At 38.6% G+C, this 22359-nt stretch overlaps 1 protein-coding gene across 4 annotated transcripts in view; it reads left to right on the top strand.

Annotated features, from left to right (window-relative positions):
* The window catches only part of LOC141490805 (uncharacterized), a 28279-nt gene extending 6500 nt beyond the window's left edge, over window positions 1-21779 (top strand). The window contains exons 2-4 of one of the 4 annotated variants that reach the window (XM_074191102.1): window positions 945-1021; window positions 5755-5844; window positions 21545-21779. In XM_074191102.1, coding sequence (XP_074047203.1) covers window positions 945-1020 — 76 coding nt within the window. In that variant the 3' untranslated portion in view covers window position 1021; window positions 5755-5844; window positions 21545-21779. Of the gene's footprint in view, window positions 1-904; window positions 1022-5754; window positions 5845-21544 lie in introns of all 4 variants that reach the window. The other 3 variants (XM_074191092.1, XM_074191117.1, XM_074191108.1) reach the window with 3 other exon arrangements.
* Window positions 21780-22359: the final 580 nt, after the last annotated feature.

The following is a 22359-nucleotide window of genomic DNA, read 5'->3' as shown; positions in this document are numbered from 1 at the left end:
TTGTGAAGAGAGTGATGGAGTCAGAGCCAGGAAGATCTGAGTTCTCTCCTGCTCCAAACACTTACTAGTTGTGTAACCTGAAGCACGTCACTTGACCTCTTTCAACCTCAGTTTCTCTATCAATAAAAGGAGGATAATAACCCCTTCTTCACAAGATTATTTTAAGGACCTTAGGTGATATTTTAAAAAACTCTTTGAAAATCTTAGTGCTATGTAAATATTAATTCGATCAACTCCATATTACAGAAGAGGCAATTGAGATTCAAAGAAGGGAAGTAACTTGTCATCCAACCCAAGACTTCACAGATTTAGATCTGCAAGGTGCTTTAGAGGTCATTTTGTCCAAGTTTCTTAATCTGGAGTCTGTGAACTTGCTTTGAAAATATTTTGATAACTATTTCAATATAATTTGTTTCCTTTGTAATCTTAGATATTTTATGCATTTGCAAATATTATCTTGAGAAGGAATCCATAGGTTTCATCACATTGTCCCAGGGATCTATGATAAAAAACAAAAAAACCCTAAATTAATCTGATGAAACTGAGACCCAGATTGATGATTTGCCTCAAATAATACAGTAGTAGGGGTAGAGCTACAATTAGAAATCACTGACTCCAAATGCTGGGTTCTTCCCCATCCACCATCATACCATTTATTGTAGGTGTCCTGGGTCCCAAGTCCAGGGTTCTAATTATTCAACCTCAAGGATGTTGTTGGTTTAGGCTGCTGTGTCCTATGAAGAGAAGCTGCTTGTGTGGTATTGTGGTCTTTGGGGCCTACTCTGAGGAGAATGTGATAACATGGGTTGAGCTCTCTAAGTTGTCCTTTCCCTTCCCTTCTTGCTGGCTAAAATCTTCCTTGCTGGGATCATCTCTTTGGGTCTGATTTCTCTTCTCTATTTAGAGCCTTGGCAGCTCAGTAATGGCAGCATTCTCTTGTGCAGAGCTACCACTCACCCGTTTCATGTGATGGCACCATTTAATATGCAGTGGAGAAACAGGCTACCAAGACGCAGCTAAGGTGGGAATGTTGAATATTCATTTTCCATGGTTAGAGGGTGTTTTTCCCAGGGTTCTGTTATTCAAATGAGCTTGGGATTTTTAAATTCCACTTTGCCAACAAAAGCTTAAAGAGAAATTAACCGGCAAGTACCAGTCTTCTTGAGGTCTCTAGCATGTGATGGGCTCCCCAGGAAGCAAAGTCTGAAAAACCATATATCAACCCTTAAACATCCCACAGTAATATAATGGAAAAGATAACTGAATCTAGAATCAGGAGGTGTGGGTTTCAAAAACCTGCATCTGGCAATTTGAGGTGTGGAGGTTGGGGGTCAAGGTTGTACTAGAGGATCTTTAAGGACCCTCTGACTCTATATTTAGATTCCCATGAATTCATTAGATGTGTAAATTTCATCAAATAAATACCCTCTCTCAGCCTCAGCTTCCTTACTTGCAAAAGAAGGGAAAGGGTTGGTCTATATAGTATTAAAATGCTCCCAGCTTTAAAATTCTCTGTTTGACTTATTGGTGGATATGGAGTCAGGGAAATATTACTAATCCCTTGGAATAAAAGAGGACCAGACCAATCAATCAAATGGTTGGAGGCTATTATTATTATTATAGTGAAGGCTATGGTGTGCAAGGTACTCTTCTCACATGCCTTAATCAGAATTGTTCCTCACTATGGCCTGAAGGATAGGAAACAGACCTATTGGAGATGGTCTGACTGTTGAAGGAATCTCTTGACCTTAGGGAAAGAAATAAGGAAAGAAATTTATGAAACACTTAGTATTTGATGGGTACTGGGCTAAGTGCAAACAAAAAGATAGACCTTACCTTTGAGGAGCTTGCATTCTATAGGGAAAGACAATATATAAAAGAGAGATGGAAAAGGAGAGATCAATATAGAATTTTAAAGTCTAGAAAATTAGTTAGAGACTGGTTCAGGTTCTTCTACAAAATGAAAGCTCAGGAAAGAATGCACCAGTGGAAGAAGAGGAGTAGATCTTGCCCAAGGATATTACAGTATGATATTATAGGCTGCAAGTAAGGTAAAAGGGTGGTGGGCTGTTCTAGAGTGAGGAGGCCCTGGGCACTGCAAAATTTTAGGTTGAGCCTAGGAGGGAGAAGAAGCATGATTTTTTTGGGGGGTTCAAAAAAACAGGAACAAGACTGGTAAGAGAAAGTCCAGGGAATCTGGGTGAGATGTCCAATGCTTTCATTTGCTGTGCTGCTTATCTGGGAATCTGAAAATGAAAAGGTTGGAATTACTAGTCCCCTGATAGAATATAAGCACCTTTGGGAAAAAAAGACAATGCCACTTTCACCTTTTCAATTCCACAGCCTAGCAAAATTTCTGGTCACAGGTATTTAAGCAGGTGCTTAATAAATACTTGCTGATTGATTAAGAAGATCTTTGATGAAGATGGCTGCAGGAAAAGAGCCTCTCTTAGGTGCTCTCTCCAAAATATTTCAAAAACCTTAAAATTATGACTAACTAAATTTTCAAGAGACAGAACCCACAGAAAGGTCCAGTGAGGCAATTCTCCAGCACAAGGTAACTGGGAAAATAGTGGAAACACTCTTTTCCACGGGATTGGAGGGGTGGCTGAGCCAGACCGAAAGAAGTTCAGCTTCTTAGGAGCAGTCCCAGGGCACCTGGGAGCAGCAGCTCCTGACAGCAGAAGCAGTTTCCTACCTTCATCCCAGGGAGCACCAAAAACAACTTGGAAGATCAGCAGGGAGACCTCTGCTAGAGTGAGCAAAGCCCAGGCCCTCAGTGGGGTCATGGTATTCAGCACACGGCAGCCCAGATCCAGGAAATGGAAGTAGGTCCATGGAGTCACCCAGCAGGAGCTTCCAGGCAGCTGCACCCTGAATGCTCAGTTCATGGAAGTAAGGGAGTGGAGGGAGATTGCTGAAGTCTATCCTTTGTCCCTAGAATAGAACTCTGTGGCTCTGATCACATTCAAACCCTGGTTCCAGTCTAAGCCTTCCATAGAGCAGGGACCCCTCCTCCCACAATCCCTTGGCAGAGGGGTGAGCTTGTGGTCATTCATAGACCAGGAGAGCAGTCAGAGTCTCACACACTGAGGTCCTTGTGGGAGTGTCCCAATAATACTCAAAAGCTCAGGAAGCACCCCCAAACCAGGCACAGGCTGGGGAAATGAATAAACAGAAAAAAAAGGGAACCTGACCATAGACAATTACTTTGGTCCCATGGAGGACCAAAATACTCAATGTGAAGATGAGAAAGCCCAAGCTTCTGCATCTGAAGACTCCAAGAAATATAGAAGTAGGGCTCAGGTGATGACAGAGCTCATAAAAGATTCTGAAAATCAAGTAAGGGATATAGAAGAAAGACTGGGAAAAGAAATGAGAAAGATGCAGGAAAAACATGAAAACAAAGTTAGCAACTTAGTCAAGGAGATCCAAAAAATGCTGAAGAAAATAACATGTTAAAAACCAGCATAGGTCAAATGGATAAAACAGTTCAAAAAGTTATTGAGGAGAAGAATGATTTAAAAAGCAGAATTGGTCAGATGGAAAAGGAGATAAGAAAGCTCTCTGAGGAAAACAATTCCTTCAGATGTAGAATGCAGCTAAAGGAAGCTGATGACTTTGTGAGAAATCAAGACACAATAGTTCAACACCGAAAGAATGAAAAATTAGAAGAAAATGTGAAACATCTCATTGAAAAGAAAACAACTGATCTGGAAAACAGATTCAGGAAAGATAATTTAGAAATTATTGGGATACCTTAAAGTCATGATCAGGAAAAAAGTCTTGACTTCATTTTTAAAGAATTCCTACAGGAAAATTGCCCTGATATCCTAGTAGCAGAGGGTAAAATAGAAATTGGGAGAATCCACCAATATCCCCCCAGAAAGAGATTAAAAAAAATCCCCAGGAATATTATAGCTAAGTTCCAGAGCTCCTAAGTCAAAGAGAAAATATTACAAGCAGCCAGAAGGACACAATTCAAATATGGAGCTGCACTCAGGATCACACAGGACTTAGTAGCAACTACATTAAGGGTTTGTAGGGCTTGGAATATATTATTCTGGAAGGCAAAAGAGCTTGGAATGCCACCATGAATCAACTACCCAGCAAAACTGAATATCCTCTTCCAGGGGAAAAGATAGACTTTCAATGAAACAGTTGAATTTCAAATGTTCCTGTTGAAATGACCAGAGCTGAACAGAAAGTTTGATCTTAAAATACAGGACTGAGGTGAATCATAGAGAATGAAGAAAGGTAAATTATGAGGGACTTAATGATGATAAACTTTGTGTATTCCTGCATGTAAAGATGATACTGATAATACTCATATGAACCTTCTCATTTAATAGAACAGGTAGAAGGAGCTTTTATAGATGAAGCACAGGAGAGAGAGAGAGTTGAATTTGAAGATATATTGTAAAAATGAATTCAATGAGTGAAAGGGAAACATACTGGGAGTAAGAGAAAGGAGAGGTAGAATAGGCTAAGATATTTCATATAAAAGATATTTCATGTAGTTTTTTCAATGATATGGAAGGGGAAGAAGGCAAGGGGGAATGAGGGAACCTTCATCCTCATCAGAAATGGCTCAGAGAGGGAACAGCATACACACTCAATAGGGTATAGACATCTAGAGGAAAAAGGAGAGAAGGGGGATGGGGAATGGGGGATGTAGGTGATAAAGATGGTAGTCAGATATGACACATTTTCTTTTTAACTTTTTGCATGGTGCTGGGATTGGGACCATGGGGCTGGGTGGTTGCTGGATCTCTGGGGTGGGATGTGGACTTGGGGTCTCCTGGCCCCAGGGCTGGTGCTCTGACTGCTTTGCCACTCGGCTGCCCCACAGTACATTTTTGAAGAGGGAAAGAGTGAAAGGAGAGAGAATATAATAGAAGGTTGTGGGTAGGAATGGATAGAGGGAGTTACAATCAGCAACAGCCACTGTGGAAAAATATGGAAGTAACTTCTATGATGGAATTATGATAAAGACTTTGATCCACCTGAGACAGAGTTGATGGTATCAGAACACAGACTGAAACACACCTTTTTCTCTTTCTTTTACTTTATTTCTCATGAGGTTTAATATTTTATGGGGGAGGGAGTATTATGTTTACTCTTAAAACAAGAATATTTTATTAGTTTGTAAATAAAAAAATAAATTAACAAAAGGTAAAAAAAGAAAATCTTCTACAAGGTTCTTTTCAGCTCAAAACTCATGATCCTTTATTTTAAAGTCATTCTTAGCTCATATGTTTTGTTTTGCAAAGTCTTTTTAGGTCCAAATTCTATGGTCTATTTATATTTTACCTATGGGGAAGCTGGAGATCAGCAAAATGAACATATATAGCCAATTATTTAGATTGCTTATACTCTCCCTTTTGTTTGGGGGTGTGTGTGTGTGGTATACTGTTGACTCCCCATTTCAAAGAAAAAATCCATCTGTGATGGTGACCAGTTGAAATTGACCGAAGTTATTACCCACAGAAGCTATGAGATATGTAGCCTTCTGTATAGACTGATGCGTTTATTTAAAATGGATTTGATACAGGACCCTGAAAGAGAAAATGAGGGGAATCATCTTATCCAATCTCTTCTTTTTTATTGATGGAGAAACCTGGGGTCCAGAACAGGGAAAGAATTAGTCTAAGATTACTTAACAAGTAGGAGATCCAGGTTTCAAATTCAGGTACTCTCTAAATTCATTTTAGTTCTAACCATGAACTTTAACTTTTTTTTCTTTTTGTTTAGTGGGTTATTGGCGTTAGGTGACTTGCCCAGGGTTATACAAGTATTCAATCTTTGAAGGCAGATTGGAACTCAGGTTCCCCTGGCTCCAAGGTCAGTGCTTAATTCACTGTGCCACCTGACTTCCCCAAGTAGAGAACCTAAAGCCTTTTGATAATTCTTATTCCTATAAGGGAGATCTGAGTCTGTAGACATGAATTTTCAAATCTCAGCTCTGACACATGTAGTTTTTACTTTTTCATTCTCAGGCAGTGCTTAGAAAGTGTTATTGTTTTCATTTACAAATGTGGTCATTTTAAAATATTGTTTCCCTGTGTCTACTTGCCTTACTTTGCATCAGAGTATGTAAGTTTTTTCATGATTCTCTGAGTTCTTAATATTTGTTATTTCTTTTTGCACAATTATATTCTATTATATTACCAAAATTAGTTTAGTTACTCCCCAGTTGAAGGGTATTTACATTGCTCCTAAGTTCTCTGTTACTTAATCATTTCTTTTGAACATTTATTTCTCTCTTTGACCCCTTTGGTATTTAAGCCAAGTAGAATCCCTGGATCAAAACATATGGGCATTTTCGTCACTCTAAAAAGTATAATTCTAAATTGTTTTCCAGAATGGGTGGACCCATTTTCAATTCCAACAATTGCATATTGATATGCTTGTATTTCCATAGTCCTTCCAACTTTGACTATTTCCATCTTTTATCATCTTTGCCAATTTGTTGGATGTGAGATAAAAGTAGAGTTGTTTTGATTTCCATTTCTTAAATTTTTAGTAACTTGGAACAATATTTCAAGTGATTATAATGGTTCACGATTCTTTTTGAAAATTCTTTGTTCATATCCTTTAATTGCTTACATACTGAGAATTGGCCCTTAGTTTTTTATCTTTGTGTTAACTCCCTATATATCTTGATTTTAGACTCTTATCAGCATTTTTTTTATGCAGAGATCTTTCCAGGTTAGCAGCTTCTTTTCTATTCTTGCATGCATTAATTTTGTTTGCACAAAATTTCTATGACATCTAAATAAAATTAATTTCTATTTTATGTTTGACCACTTCTGTCCCTTGTTTGGTTAAGAACTCTACAAACCACTTTCTTCATAATAATCCTGTGTGGAGTAAGTAAGGGCTACCAGAGTTATTATTCCCACTCAGAGAAGATCCAAATACCTAGGATCACAGTTAGAACTGAGATTTGAAAACAGAAACTTCTAGGCTCTTAGTCCAGAACTGTTTCTACTGTTTTATTATGCTGGCTCCCAAATTTCTGATGAGTAGTTCCCCAATCAACCCCTTTTAAAATGGGCCTCAGGGATTTACTATCTGGGTTCCAACTGTAATGTGGAATCTCTTTTCTTTGCTTGATGCTGTCCTAGTTCTGGGAATAGTTTCTTAGAATGCACAGGAAGCTGGCTGCTGGTGTTTCCAAGGTTTCCAAAGTAACAGTTCATTTAAATTTAATTCAATAGGCAATTATTGCTATGGTCTGTGTTCTGGGTACTAAGGACCCAGACACTAAAGTAAGACAAACTCTCCCCTCAGGGAGCTCACATTTTTAACTGGAAAGATTATAATACACACAAAGAAGTAAAGCAATACACAATAATAGCATGTCCCAAAAGTCTTAGTGCAGTTGTAAACTGAAAAGTTTGCATAGCTTTAAAGCTGCATTAAACCTTTTGGAACATCCTGTTAAAAATAATTTCTTTCCCCTCCAAATTAAGCTTAATATTTAACAACTCCTCATTGTCTCCTTTTCTGTATCTATATTTCTGTTTCTCTCTCTCCACTTTTCTGTACTTCTATGGCTATCTATATCCTAGTGTTTTGTCTTTTAGAGTGACTTTTTTTGGCTTGTTCTTCCCATCAGTCTGTTTCTGTTGTCCTCTGGTCTGTGTCTAACTCTCTGTCAGTCTGCCTGTGTCTGCTCTTGCATCTATTCATTTGTGTGGGTGCCTGTCTCCCCTCCATATGCCCTCCCTTCCCTAGCCTCCCTTTTGTGCTGATCTGTCATTTGATCCATCAGGGAAGGTCAAGGCCAAGGGGCATGGGCAGCCGTCTATTTCGTCTTGTCAGCCTGCTCCTGGTGGGAAAGGTGTCTGGCAAAGTGAATTAGAGGCAGGCTGTGTGGGGAACTTTGAGTCAGGCAGGGGCTCCAAGGTGCCCTGCCCTGACTCTTCCAGCCTGGGTGTAGACTGCAGAAAGGCTCTCAGCTTTGCACAGATCACACTCCTAGAACATCTTTGCATTTGTACTTGAATCTGAAGATCAGCATTTCTATAAAGACTGCTCCCAACAGAGAGCTATTCCCCAAAGGACTCTTGCCATGTATTTCAATGAAAAAAAGTCTCCATCTCCTTTCCCTTTTCTATTATTCCTTGAAAGAAATGAAATCTTTCTGAGCTCCCCTCTCCCATGTACAGAGTAGCATCACTTGGTCCAGACTACTAGTGACCTGGTCCAGTGGAGAAAAAGAACATGAAACATGAATTGGAAACCAGGAGACCTGAGTTCTAGCTTTGACCAGAGTGACCTTGGCCAAGTATTTTCCTGATCAGAGTCTTAGTTTCTTCTTTTTTAAAACAAGGGGGAAAGATGGAGTAACAGTACTTGCTTTCTCTTTCAGGTCCCTTTTTGTTCTAGTAGTCTATTTTCTTTGAAGTTCTCTCTGGTTCTAGCATTCTGAGACTGAAGAAAGCCTATACTCTATAGACTTTGGTCTCTTGGTCCTTTCTCTGACCAGCATGTTCTTTGCTTTCATTTTCTCTTCCATTAGCCCCCTCCCACACAATCAAACAAGAAGTGTTATTCTAATATGAAATCATCATTTTAATTATATGAGCTTATTGTCAAGAGGATAAATCATGTAGCCTTCATTCAAAGGGTTGCTTGAGCATGACCCTAAGTTGAGTCTTCCTACATTGGGAAAGAAATGTTGTTGCTCAGGAGTCAAGCACTTCATCCCTATGATAATTAAGACGAATCATGTTTAGAGATACAATCTGCTATACTGACACTCTTAAATATAGTCTCTCCCTTTTCATCTAATAGGAAAAAACCTTGGCCTTGCTTAGTAGTCAAGTAACCCAGCCCTAACGAAAACCAAACCTCCTTCAGGGAATATATACAATTGTTTGAAGTTTATAGCACCATCTTGGGGTTGAGACCTGCCGTAATTCCTAAAGAGAAAGAACTTGGGGTCCCAGGAAAGTTTATTAGTCTTCCATGGGACCTCTTGCCATGACTCACAGTTTCAGGGATTCTTTCTGTAATTCAGTACTTTCCTGTCCCTTGATGCTTGGTAGGTCCTATTCTTTTATCTTATCCCCTTTAGATATGGGGTCTGGAAGGAGAGGCAGGAGGAGAGGCTGATACACAAAGAGGTTAAGTAACTAACTTGTCCAAGGTCACATAGGTGGTAAGAGGCAAAGTTGGGATCCAAAATCTAGTACTCTTTTTTTCTTTTTCAAATCAGTTTTTATTCATATGGTTTGTTTTCACATCACTTTACATTTCCCGTTGTGTCTTTGCTCCCTATCTAGAGTCATCCCTTGCAATAAAGGGGGAAAAAATGGAAACAATTCATCAAGTCTAAGCAACACATTGAAAAAAATCTTTCATGAATAAATGAAAAAAATGTCATATAATCCACCTATGAGAAAATTGGGGGAAGCACCTTTTTCTATCTTTTTTTTTGAATCAAACTTGGTCATTACAATTCCAAGATATTCAGTATTTATTGTTTTGTTTTTGTTATTTTCATTTACATCATTCTAATCATTGTATGAAACATATAGACTTTGTATACAATATATACATTGTTTCTACCATTTTCTTAGTTCTGCTTATTTCACTTTGCATCTGTTTCTATAAAGCTTCAAAGGATACTTGGAACTCATTGTATTCATAAGACTAATATAGCTAGCAGCACATGCTTTAAAGTTTTCAAAAGGATATGTGTTTGTGTGTGTGTGTGTGTGTGTGTTTGTGTGTGTTTTATTTAATACTCAACAACTCTGGAATATAGGTGTTATTATTATTATCATCACTATTTTACCATTAAGGAAAATGAGTCTGAGATTGGTTAAGAGACTTGCCTAGGGTCATGAGCTAACAGAATTCTTGATTTCAAATCCATCATTATATCTCCAGTTTCCTTAATCCCCAGAAAAGCTGTTCCCCAGAAGTGGCAGGCACCTGGGACAATACCTCAGCATGTTAGACAAGGAGAGAAGCTAGATCCTCCTGCTCAAGAGACTTGAGGACTTTCACAATCCGTAGTATTGTGATGTACAGGTCTATCTAGTTGCTCCAAACTTGAATGAAAATTGTTTACAATATTCTTATCAAGTCACCATCCAGTATCTGTTCACAGGTTTCTAAAAAAAGGAGAATGCAAGTTTTTGGTACAGTGGGGTTTCAGCTCTGGGCCTGGAGTCTGAAATTCAAATCCAGCTTTGAATGCTTACTTAATCGTTATTTGATGCTGGATAAGTCTCTTAACCTTGGTTTGTTTTTCTTAATCTGAAAATATAAATAATAATGGTATCTACCTCTCAGGTATTGTAAGGAACAAATCAGAATAATCATTGTAAAGCTCTTTAGCCACAGTCACTCACATATAGTAAGCACTATATAAATGTTAGCTATTTTTTATTGTTATTACTTTGTGCCTCTCTTTCACTTTTTTAATCACAAATTTTTCCAGACATCAACTCTAGATATATCTCTGCTGCTTCTAGTCTTTGCTCCTAGTTCTGCCCTCTGAGACTAAGCAGAGTTTGAAACCTTCTTTTCCTTGCCACTGCTTTTAATTATTAAAGATAACAATTAAGCCCCCTTCCCCAACTCATGTTCTGTTCTCAAGACTAAGCAAATCTATTTATTCTTCATGGGGTGTGTTGTCCTGTTCTCTCACCATTCTGACTACCTTATTTTGCATACTCTCTAGTATTCCACAAATGTTCTACACATTACTGATTATGGTATTCCTCCTGTAGTTGGACTAGAGCAGATGAAATGATGCTAATTAACAATAATTTGAAGGTTGAACTACTCAATTCCTATGTGTCTCCCTTTTTTTGGGTAGTATAATTCTTTTAATGGAACTGAGAAATAGGTTTTGTTTTGTTTGCATACTGTTGACTCATATTGAACTTAGGGTTCCCTCATACCCCCTGGATCTCTGTCAAATTATTGTCCAGCCATGCCTACATCACCCTGAATTTGTGAAGTTAATCTTTTGAACTGACGTGTCGTGTCTAGAACTTTAATTTTAATGACAATGAGTTTCATCTTTTTTGATTTGACTGAACATTTTAGCTTGTTTGAGGTCCTTTGAGATATGAATTCTGTCATCCAACATTAGATACCACTTCAGGCTTCATATCATTGGAAACTTTGATAACTGTGCCATAGCACTTGCATTCAAATCACTGATAAACATGTGGAACAGCTCAGGTACAAACACATACCTGGGGTATGCTACCAGAAACTTTTCTCCAGGTTAATGTTAATCCATTCTTTTTTTTTTTAGGTTTTTGCAAGGCAAACGGGGTTAAGTGGCTTGCCCAGGGCCACACAGCTAGGTAATTATTAAGTGCCTGAGACCGGATTTGAACCCAGGTACTCCTGACTCCCGGGCCGGTGCTTTATCTATTATGCCACCTAGCTGCCCCTGATCCATTCTTTAATGACTAATGCTTGGGTTACTTATTGAACCAGTTTCAGACTTATGTAAATAATAATCTCATGGATCTCATTTCTCTCTATATTATCTATAAGCAAAACAATTAGAGACTCAGTAAATACTTTGCTGTTGAAATCTAAGAACACAATGCAGCTAAGTGATGCAGTGGATAGAGCACCAGCCCGGGAGTCAGGAGTACCTGGGTTCAAATCCGGCCTCAGACACTTAATAATTACCCAGCTGTGTGGCCTTGGGCAAGCCACTTAACCCCGTTTGCCTTACAAAAAACCTAAAAAAAGGAAAAAGAAATCTAAGAATACCATGTTTATGTCTCATTAATACTAGCTATCTATAACGTTCTCCAGAATTATCTGGCTATTTATCTGATGTTCACCCCCTCCCCTCCAAAAGAAAGTAACAGAAAGGAAAAAAAGGAGCAAAAAAAAGAAATGAATTTTAGCATGACTAATCCTTTTTAATGTTTGATTTTTTTTTAAAATTGACAAAAATTCTATTTCTTTACCCTGTTTATCTTCTTCTCATGTCCAAAAAAATGACATAGCATGTTCTTGATGAAGCATTGCTGATTCTTTATGATAATGACTTCCCTTTAATAATATGTTTCAGAATCTTGTCAGTAATTAAAATCAATCTCATTGTTCTGCAGTTTGTAGATGTTACCTCTTTTACTCTTCATCATTTTTTTTGGGAAAATTGGTATAATATTTACTCTTCAGTCCTGAAGGTCCTTTCTTATTCACTATAATTTTCTGAAGATCACTGACAGTGGCTCAAGTAATCAAATCAGACAGTAGTTCTCTCAGTGCTCTAGGATGCAATTAATCTATACCTAGTGATTTACACTCATGGAGGATGGCAAGATGTTGACTGTGTTTTCTTGAATTTCTATTTTTCTTGAATCTCTTTTCCAATGCTCAACATTTTTATTCTATTTTTCCCAGTCCAGTGATCATTCTTTGGAATGAAAAAAAATTGCATAGGAGTTGAGTAGTTCAGCCTTCACACTGTTGTTCATTAGCAACATTCCACCCCAAGTTGGGGTTCAATTCCTTCTCCTCTCTTTCCTCTTGTTTTACATAGGTATAAACAATTTCTATGCATTTTGTTGTCCTTAGCATATCACTAATCTCAACTCAATCTAGACTTTTGTGCTCTGGACATATTGTTTCTCTTATAGAATATGACTCATTTGTATTTGTGACCTGTATCTATTCATCCATGAATGTGTTGTCAACAATCCCCTTTCCTCTTTATCCCCTGGTAGAATGTAAGCTAGTTCTTGAGATCAGAAATGTTTCAAATTTTTATTTATCTATCTCCAGCACCTTGTTCAATGACTGGTGCTTAATGCACACACTTAAAATGCTTTTTGATAACTTTTCCTTTATAATTTAATCGTTTTTTTTTAGGTTTTTGCAAGGCAAACGGGGTTAAGTGGCTTGCCCAAGGCCACACAGCTAGGTAATTATTAAGTGTCTGAGGCCAGATTTGAACCCAGGTACTCCTGACTCCAGGGCCAGTGCTTTATCTACTATGCCACCTAGCCGTCCCTATAATTTAATCTTGCTTCCAACATCTAAATACTAAAAAAAAAAAACAAACAATCTGTGTCTGAGACTGAATTTTCTGTGCTCACAAGTAGTTTTATTTATCTTCTTCACTGTCATGATTTCATAGGATAATAGTTCTATTGCTGAAAAGGACTTAAGGAATAATTGAGTTTAACTCTTCTCATTTTACAGATGAGGAAACTTGATAAATTTATTTGATTTTTTCCACCTTTCTATAATATTTAAGGGCCATAAGGTATTTTTCATATAGGCACTTTTTAAATAAGTATTATCATCTAAACTTTATAGATAAGGAAATTGAAGTTCAGAGAAGGGAAATGACTTATCAAAAGTCATATAGTTAGTGAATTTAAGAGTGAGAGTGTGACCTCTGGAATCCTCACTCTCCAAAAAAGGAAATGTCTTTATCATTGCACCATGCTGTCTCATGCTGAACTTGGCCATTGACACTGCCTTGTGAAAATGCCAAAACTTTAAAAATTACAGATGCTTCCATATAGCAAACTGATCTTTTGACTCTTCTTTACAAACAATATTCTATTTTCTGTTTTAATCCCTTTGAAATGACTTTTACTCATGTCTGGAAAGCACAGAGTCCTCTCCTCCTTGGCCTCATAGATATCTTTTTTTATGATTTATTTATTTATTTTTCTATCATTACAATAATCTTGTTGTGAAAATAAACAAAAACCTCTCCTCCCCCAAAAGACAGAGAAATGAAGTGAGAGGGGAAAAACAGGATGATCTTCCCTCTCTCTTTTATCACCTCCCGGCCCCCTTATCCCATCCCTTTCCTTTCATTTTCTCTAGGGTAAGATAGATTTCTAAATTCCATTGAGTGTGTATGTTTATTTCATCATTGAGCCATTTATTATTCTCCCTCACCTTCCTCCCTTTCCACTCCATTGCAGAAGTCTTTTCTTGACTCTTATATGTGAAATATCTTACTTAGCACATTCTACCTTTCCTTTCCTCTTCTCTCAGTACTTTTCCTTTATCACCCATTGTCTCCATCTTTTTACTATATTACACCATTATATTCAACTCCTTCCTGTGCCTTCTATGCTCCTTCTAACTGCTCTTATAAATGAAATAAGTTCATTTGTGTTATCAGTATCTTCTTCCCATGCAGGAATATATGGAGTTCAACATCATTAAATACCTCATACTTAGTCCTCCTTGTCCACCCTCTCTTTGCTTCACCTGTATCCTATACTCAGAGATTAAACTTTTTGTTCAGCTTTGGATATTTCCACTGGAAAGTTTGAAAGTACCCTGGAGTTAAGAGTAGGGTACCTGTTCTCTATGGTGATATGGGGGCCCAGACTGAAACATGTATCTGAGTGTGGGCAAAGCATCAGAGTCCTGCCCCAGGGATAGCAGTGAGACCTCTGCAGTCTCTCACCTCCCCTTTACCATCTGTGGGATGAGTGCTCCAGAGTGTTGGGTGGCTCCACAGGTTCCTGCTGGCTTGGTATCCATGCTCACTCTGGTGTGGCAGAGTTCTCTCACACCTCTTCAAGCTGTCCATGGTGATCCCTGGACCAAGAGGTCTGGAAACTGCCCCCGTTATCAATAAAGGCACTCCTAGGGAGCCAGGTGGGCTGTTCCTGGAAGACTGGAGCTGGTTTGCTCTGGTTTGGTGTAGTGAGGTTGTGGTCTGGCAGTTCTGTGGCTCTTTCCAACCTCCACTCCCAGTGGAACAGACTTTTCCCATGGATCTTCCACATTGTCTTGGGCTGGTAAATTGTATCACTCAGTCTTTCTGTGGATTCTGCCCCTCTAAATTATGGCTGGAATAATAATTTTACAGCTTTTGGAGCTTTTTTGGGGACAAGTTTCTGGGAACTCCTGCCCTTATGTTACTATCTTGGCTCTGCCCCTCTCAGCCTCATAGAATTCTTATTATAATTCAGTTGTTTTTCAGTCTTGTCCAATTATTTTTGATCCCATGTGGAGTTTTCTTGCCAAAAATTCTAGACTTCTCTAGTTTGTCTTACAGATGAGGAAACTAAGACTTTCAGGGTTAAGTGACTTGTCTAGGGTCACACAACTAGTCATATTTGAATTCTGGAAGATGAGTCTTCCTGACTGTAGGTCTAGTGCTCTATCTACTATGGTGCCACCAGAATTCTTAGTTTTCTTGAAAATTCAGTTCAAAGATCACCTTTCTTGTGTTCTCACTCCCCACCGTTATTTGTATTATCCTATATTAATGTTGTTTCCTCTAATAGAATGTAAACTTATTGAGGGCAAAGAATATTTCTTTTTTATCTTTATATCCTTAGTACTAAAGATAGCTGGAATGCCATAGTGGATAGAGCACTGATCTGAATTCATATTTAACCTGGATTCAAATTTTACTAGCTGTGTGATCCTGGGTAAAAGTCATTTAGCCCTTCATCTGTAAAATGGGGATATATTTGAGAAGGAAATGTCAAACCACTGCAGTGTCTTTGTCAAGAAAAATCCAAGGACAATTATAAAGAACAAGACATTACTGAGAGACTGAATAACAGCAGCAAAATCTTTAGTGCCCAGTACAGGAGTAGGAACAAAATTGGCATCCAAGAAAAAGCTTGTTTATTGGCTATTCCATTCCTGCTGAGGGACAGAACCTAGAATATGAGTCACCACATCTTCATCTGAGTATGGATAAGAATGTCACTGATAATTTCTGCAATGATTTCTAATTAAAAAACACCTAGGGGTGGCTAGGTGGCACAGTGGATAGAGTACCAGACTTGGAGTCAGGAGTACCTGGGTTCAAATCCGGCCTCAGACATTTAATAATTACCTAGCTGTGTGGCCTTGGGCAAGCCACTTGACCCCATTGCCTTGAAAAATCTAAAACAAACAAACAAACCAACAAACAAAAAGCCACCTAGGTTCTAAAGGGGTTTTAAACTCCATTTTTTTTGTTTTTTGCAAGGCAATGATGGGGTTAAGTGACTTGCCCAAGGTCACACAGCTACTTAATTATAAGTATCTGAGGCCACATTTGAACTCAGTTCCTCCTGACTCCAGGTCTGGTGCTCTATCCATTGTGCCACCTAGCTGCCCCATAACTCCATTTAAAAAAAATAGCTTGGGAAAATAAAGCTCATAGAAGGGAGCTAACTTTTCCAAGGTCTCAAACATAGTAGTGGTAACATGACTTAGAATCATTTAACTTAGAGAAGAGAAAGTGTGAAGAGGTAACATCATTGTTGTTTTCAGTCACATGAAAGGGTTTTAAGGAGAGTGACAACTATTTTCTAGACTCAGGGGAAATGGATCCAATTGTAATTTAAAATTATTAATATTTATTTTGTTTCTATATTTTTTTTACTATATTCCTTCAACTTACCTCCCCAGACATTATGTCCTTCCAGTTAAGGAAGAATAATAAAGAAAGTTCAAAAAAGCTAACACAATCTATTTTGTCATACAATAAATGCAACATTCTGTACCTCAAAATCCCTTATCTCAAAGTGTGTGTGTATGTGTGTGTGTGTGTTCATGTGCATGCATGTGTATGTGAGAAAGACTGAGATTTAGACAGAGACAGAGATACACACACATACACACACACACACACACACACACAAGAAAAGAGAGAGAAGAGACAGAAACAGTGAGTCAGAGACACCAGAAAGCTACCACAGAGAGAGAGAGAGAGAGAGAGAGAGAGAGACAGAGAGAGACAGAGAGAGACAGAGAGAGACAGAAACACAGAAAGAGACAAGAGAAATAGAGACAGAGAGTCAGGTAGAGGCAAAGAGGTTTATTTTCTTAACTCTTCTCAGACCAAGTGTAATCATAATTATACAATTTCCCCTTTTTATTGTTTTTTTCTATTGACATTGTTAGGCATTAGGTATGTTATTTTATTGGCTTCACTTCTTCATCAGTTCATATCCATCTTCCCAGACTTCTCCATATTTGTCCTACTCATCATTTCTCAAAGCTCAGTAATATACCCTTCCATTCATATACTGCGATTTGTTTATTCATTTCCTTATTCTATTGTGGGAGAACAACATATATACAGATATGTAAATACAGAGTGATTCCAAAAGGAGTGTTAAAATGATTCCAAGGTTTAATCTGATGAAGGGATGAGGATCTGCATATATGTATATATATGTATATATGTACACATATTTATGTCTTAGGTGTATGTGTGTAAATGAGTGTATTATATGTATATGAGATTGTGTGTGTCTTATGAATATGTGGGTGTATGCCTATCTGAAGGATTATCCTGTGGAAGAGGAATTAGCTATGTTTTGCTTGGCTCCAGAATCCAGCACTGGGTGTAAGGGCTGGAAACTCAGAGAGGTAGATTTAGGTTTCCTTTAAGAAATGTGGAGAGTAAGGGGCGGCTAGGTGGCGTAGTGGATAAAGCACCGACCCTGGAATCAGGAGTACCTGGGTTCAAATCCGGTCTCAGACACTTAAAGATTACCTAGCTGTGTGGCCTTGGGCAAGCCACTTAACCCCATTGCCTAGCAAAAACCTAAAAACAAAACAAAACAAAACAAAAAAAAACATTAATCAAAAAAAAAAAAAAGAAATGTGGAGAGTGGATGATCCCTAGGCAGGGATGCTGCATAAGGGGATGGTCCTTTGTGCTCTGAAGTCCTATTCCTGGTACTTGGTGATGTCCATGGTGGCTCCCTTCTCCTGGGTGCTCCCTGTTAGCCTGGCTTCCCCTTCCAACTGAGCTGCCTCCCCTCCCTGACCAAGTAGTCCCTTCCTCCTGTCCATTGGGAGATGGATGACTCCCTCAATTCCAGAGACTGCTTGTGTCTATGGGCATAAATCTTGTCTAGTGTTCCCTCCCTTGCTTGCTTTGCTTCAGGCAATGTGAGACAGTAGGAAGAGAAGGAGGGCAGGGCCCAGCTTGTCTCGGGTGCAGCCGGGTGTCATTGCAAATGGATTTATGAAAGCCTTGGACATGCTTCTCAGAGCAGAGTTTATATTTGGGAGCTGGCCCATCTGGGAAGGAAACAGGGCTTAGGCAACAGAAGTCCCCAGGGGGAAATGTCACCCAGTAGTTCTTTCCAATTCTTTGTGAAGGAGGGATGTGCTCCTGCTGTACCCAGGACAGCGTCTTAGTAGTAGGCAGAACACATACAGAACAAAATAGTATAGCTTTGAACTTTGACTCAAGAAGATCTGAGTTCAAATCTAACCTTTAGATACTTACTAGCTTGTGACCCTGGGAAAGTCATTTAACCTCGACTGTCTCGTTTTTCTCATCTGTAAAATGGAGTTAATAATAGATTGGGTGAGGATCAACTGAGCTAATACCTGAAAAGTGCTTTGTAAATCTTAAAGCATTATATAAATGCAAGATATTATTGTTAATTATTATTGATTGAGAGAGGTATGACACAGTTTGGAGACTTTCCCTGTATTTATCTTCCCATCTGAAAGAAAAACCTGACCAAGTTCAAAGATCAAGAGCGAGATGGGATTTCACAGGTCGTCTAATCAACCCATCCCACTTTAAAGGATTTCATTTTCTCTTTAAATTAAAAAAAAATTGCTATTGACTCTTGTAGTTTTATATTATCATTTCCCATAAGCCTTCCCCAACTCCCCAGTCATTCTTTGTAACAAAAAATTTTTTAAAATGGAGTTAAACCAAGGAATTCAACAAAATTAACCAATGCATTGACTGAAGTTTGTATATGTAATATTTCACTCCCATGACTTCCCACTTCTATAAAGAAGTTGGGAGAGTGGGGTTATCCTTGCACCATACTGTCTCTTATTAGAGATTTTCTAGGAGCCATTCCTGCTTGAGGGAGGAGTTTTCTGGTGCAGAGATCCTTTGGATTAATTTCCACATGAAGGAGGTCTTGTCTACAATATTACAAATTCCATGGATATTAATGAAGGCAGAGACCTTGGAGCATTCCTCCAAAGATTGGAGTAATCCTGTGCCCCAGAGATTCCATAAAGGTTAGTGGAGACAATGGAGAATATATGGGATTGGTTGCTCCTTTACATGGAAGTGGACCTTAGAAAGTCTGAAAGTGAGATTAACTGGCACCGTGCTAGTCTTCAGTATCCTATGTGCTTAGGGATAGCTCTTTGTGTGTATCCTTCTCTAGTCACACTACTTGTCTCCTTCCACTCCTCCTTTGTTACCCATTCCTTAAGCCTGAAACCAGAACTCTGCTTCTTTCCTGTCCCTCTCTCAGACCTAGATGTAAATCTTGGACTTTAATCCTCTACCTTTGCTAACATGACCTTCCCTCTTAGGTTCTTTTGGTTCTTTTGTCTCATTTATCTTGGACATTCCCATTCCGGTAATGTCTTGTACTCTAGCAACTTGACCTCTATCTGCTTATCTCACCATAAAATTTTACTACCTATCAGATATAGGACTGATCTTGGAGCCAGGAAGGCTTGCATTCAAGTCCTACTTGTGATATGAACTGTCAGTGTGAACCCAAACAAGTCCCTTAATTGTGCCCCCATACAATTCTGAGACTATCAATTGTAGAGCAAATGAGGGGACATTATGCAAAGATTCTATTGTCACTATCCCATGTGATTCCAGTGACCTGACATAATAAGATCAGGACAGTTAATGATCAGTGGGATACCTTAAAGATGGGGTGAAAATCTTGATGGAATTTAGTTTTATTGACTCTTTCAGATCTGCCTCATAGAGTCTTCCCTTTCCTGCCATATCTTCCTTCTTCCCTTTTCAGTTTCCCTCTTCTCATCCTTCATGGTGTAACTAACCCCTTTAATTAGTCATGCTGCTTTGGCTGGGATATCCCCAATCCCCAAGATTATTGTAAGCAAGTGGCCATAACATTACAGAAACTGAAATCTCATGGGGTAAAAATGGAAGGAGAAACCTGGAGGATGGGAAATCTTGGTCCTAGACTCTGCTTCTGCTACTAAATCCCTGAGGAAACTTGGTCAAATCATGTCACCTTCTAAATCGAAGTTTCTTCATCTTGAAGATCAAAGGGCTTAGATAGATAAATTTTAAACAAAAGCTCCTTTCCAACTTTGACATTCAGTAATCTTAGTTTCTTTCCAGTTCTATCATTCCATGTTCCATGTTCTAAGGGGCAGTATGGACTAATGGAAAGAACACTGGCCTTAGAGTTAGGAAACTTTGTTTTAGTCCTTGTTCTGTGACCTTGGTCCTTGCTGTTATTGGTTTTTTGTTGTCTGTCTCTTCATGACCCTACTTGGGGTGTTCCTGACAAAGATACAGTGGTGATTTGTTGTTTCCTTCTTTAGCTCACTTTACAGATGCAGAAAAGGTTAAGTTACTTGCCCGAGGTCCCCCAGCTAGAGTTAGCATCTGAAGCTAGATTTGAACTGAGGAAGATGAGTCTATGCCACCTAGCTGCCAACCTTGGTTCTTCCTGGATCTGCTTTTGTTCACCTGTAAAATGATGAGACTGAACTGGAGTAGGAATTCTTAGTCTGTTTTTAAAATATTTTGGTAATCATTTTTTAATGTAATTGGACTCTTTTCTTGTTAAGCAATATGTATTTTGATTTACACATTTAAAAACATGATTCTGATGAGGTATCCATAAGCTTTACCAGACTGATAAGGAGGCCCATTGCACAAAAGGGTTAAGGGCTCCTGAGCAAGATTTCGAGGGTTTCTTCCAGTCTATGCTAAACCTAATATACAAGAAAGTGCACAACATAGTTTTTGGCCTCCAGGAGCTTCCATTTGAATGGGGAATAAATAATACATCCAAACAACCAACCCACAAAGATGTAAATAGTGTAAATGGGAGCTAACATCAGAGGGAAATGATAGATTAGATTAGTGGTGTCAAGACCTAAATAAGAATCTCTCTCTAGTATGCAAATTGACTTAGAAAACCACATATTAATAGTATCTATGTTTTATTGTATTTTTATTTTGCTTAATATTTCCCAATTATGCTTGTTTGAGATGCACAGAATGAGTGGTTGATGCCTCTATCTCTATATCAGACTGTAAATGAAAGGTAATTTCAGAGGGAAGGTGGGGAAGGAGATGGGAGAAAGACAGAGAAAGGGTTAGAATGCCTACTGAAAAAGTGGAATTTGATCTGTCTTGAAGCAATTTTAAAAACTCAGAAATCATAAGGAGGGATAAGGTTTTGGGCATGAGGGATAGCAAGTGAAAAGGCAGAGAATTGGAAGGTGAGCTCCATGTGGAAAAATCATAAAGGAAGTCAAGATTATTGGAACATAGAGGAGAGTAAGGTGCAGGAACACTGGAAAAGTAGTCAAGGGAAAGGGTATAAATGTCTTTGAAAGTCAAAAGGTGCTAAATTTGATACTGGAAGTAAGAGGGAGTTGCTAGAGTTTATTGAGTGAGGGGTGGGACATGGTCAGATCTACACTTTAGGAAAATGGGACTTTGGCAACTGAGGAAAGAATGGAGGGGAATGGAGGAAGCAAAATCATCTAGAGGAGAGATGATGAAGGCCTATACCACAATCTACATGTCTATAATTCAATTTTATAATTCTTGTTGCAGAGACTGGGTCAATGTGAACCATCTATATATCCTATGAGTCACCTTGAGGCAAATTAAGGAAGAATATGGAGACCTGTCCCATTCAATCAGTCACCTGGAGATCTCAGGACATAGTCCTTGGGCTGGTCAAGTAAAAAGGCTGTCAACCTGGAGAGAGGGCAGCACTCATCCCCTATTCTTGAAAGAAACTATTGAACAAATGCCATGATCAAAAGAGAAGAGACAATAATAAAGACTAAAGAACCTTTGACTTGGTGTTAACAATCCAATTTAATTCAATGACCATTTTTGAAATGTTTCCCATGTGTAAAGAACAGTGCCAGGCTGTTGAGTAGGGCAGCTGATCCTTTGTCTTTCTCTCTCTCTCTCTCTCTCTCTCTCTCTCTCTCTCTCTCTCTCTCTGTGTGTGTGTGTGTGTGTGTGTGTGTGTGTGGTGAAACTCATAAAACCCTGCTTAGAGTGATGTTCTTAGATACATAAAATAAAATATATAGGAAATAAATTATATGAAAATAAAGATGTAATTACCCCCCCCCCCCAAGTTCATAGATTCTTTGAAATCTATTCATGGACCTTAGGTTATAAACTCCTTTACTAGTAGTAGTAGTGTGGTCAATCTTTCCTCTTTAAGAGCTTGCATTCTCCTGGAGATCTAGATTTGAATTCTGACTCTGAGACTCCCTAGCTGTGCATTTGCTGATAAAACTAACCTCCCTGCCTCTCAGTGTTCTTATCAGAAAAATGGGTATACAAGAAAGGTTGCCCTTCTACCTCATAAGGTCAGATTTTAAAACATAATAGTGCACTGAAACTTT

The sequence above is a fragment of the Macrotis lagotis genome, chromosome 1 (assembly GCF_037893015.1).
Source record: "Macrotis lagotis isolate mMagLag1 chromosome 1, bilby.v1.9.chrom.fasta, whole genome shotgun sequence".
NCBI classification, from domain to species: domain Eukaryota; kingdom Metazoa; phylum Chordata; class Mammalia; order Peramelemorphia; family Peramelidae; genus Macrotis; species Macrotis lagotis.
This window is presented reverse-complemented; position numbering and strand designations above follow the sequence as displayed.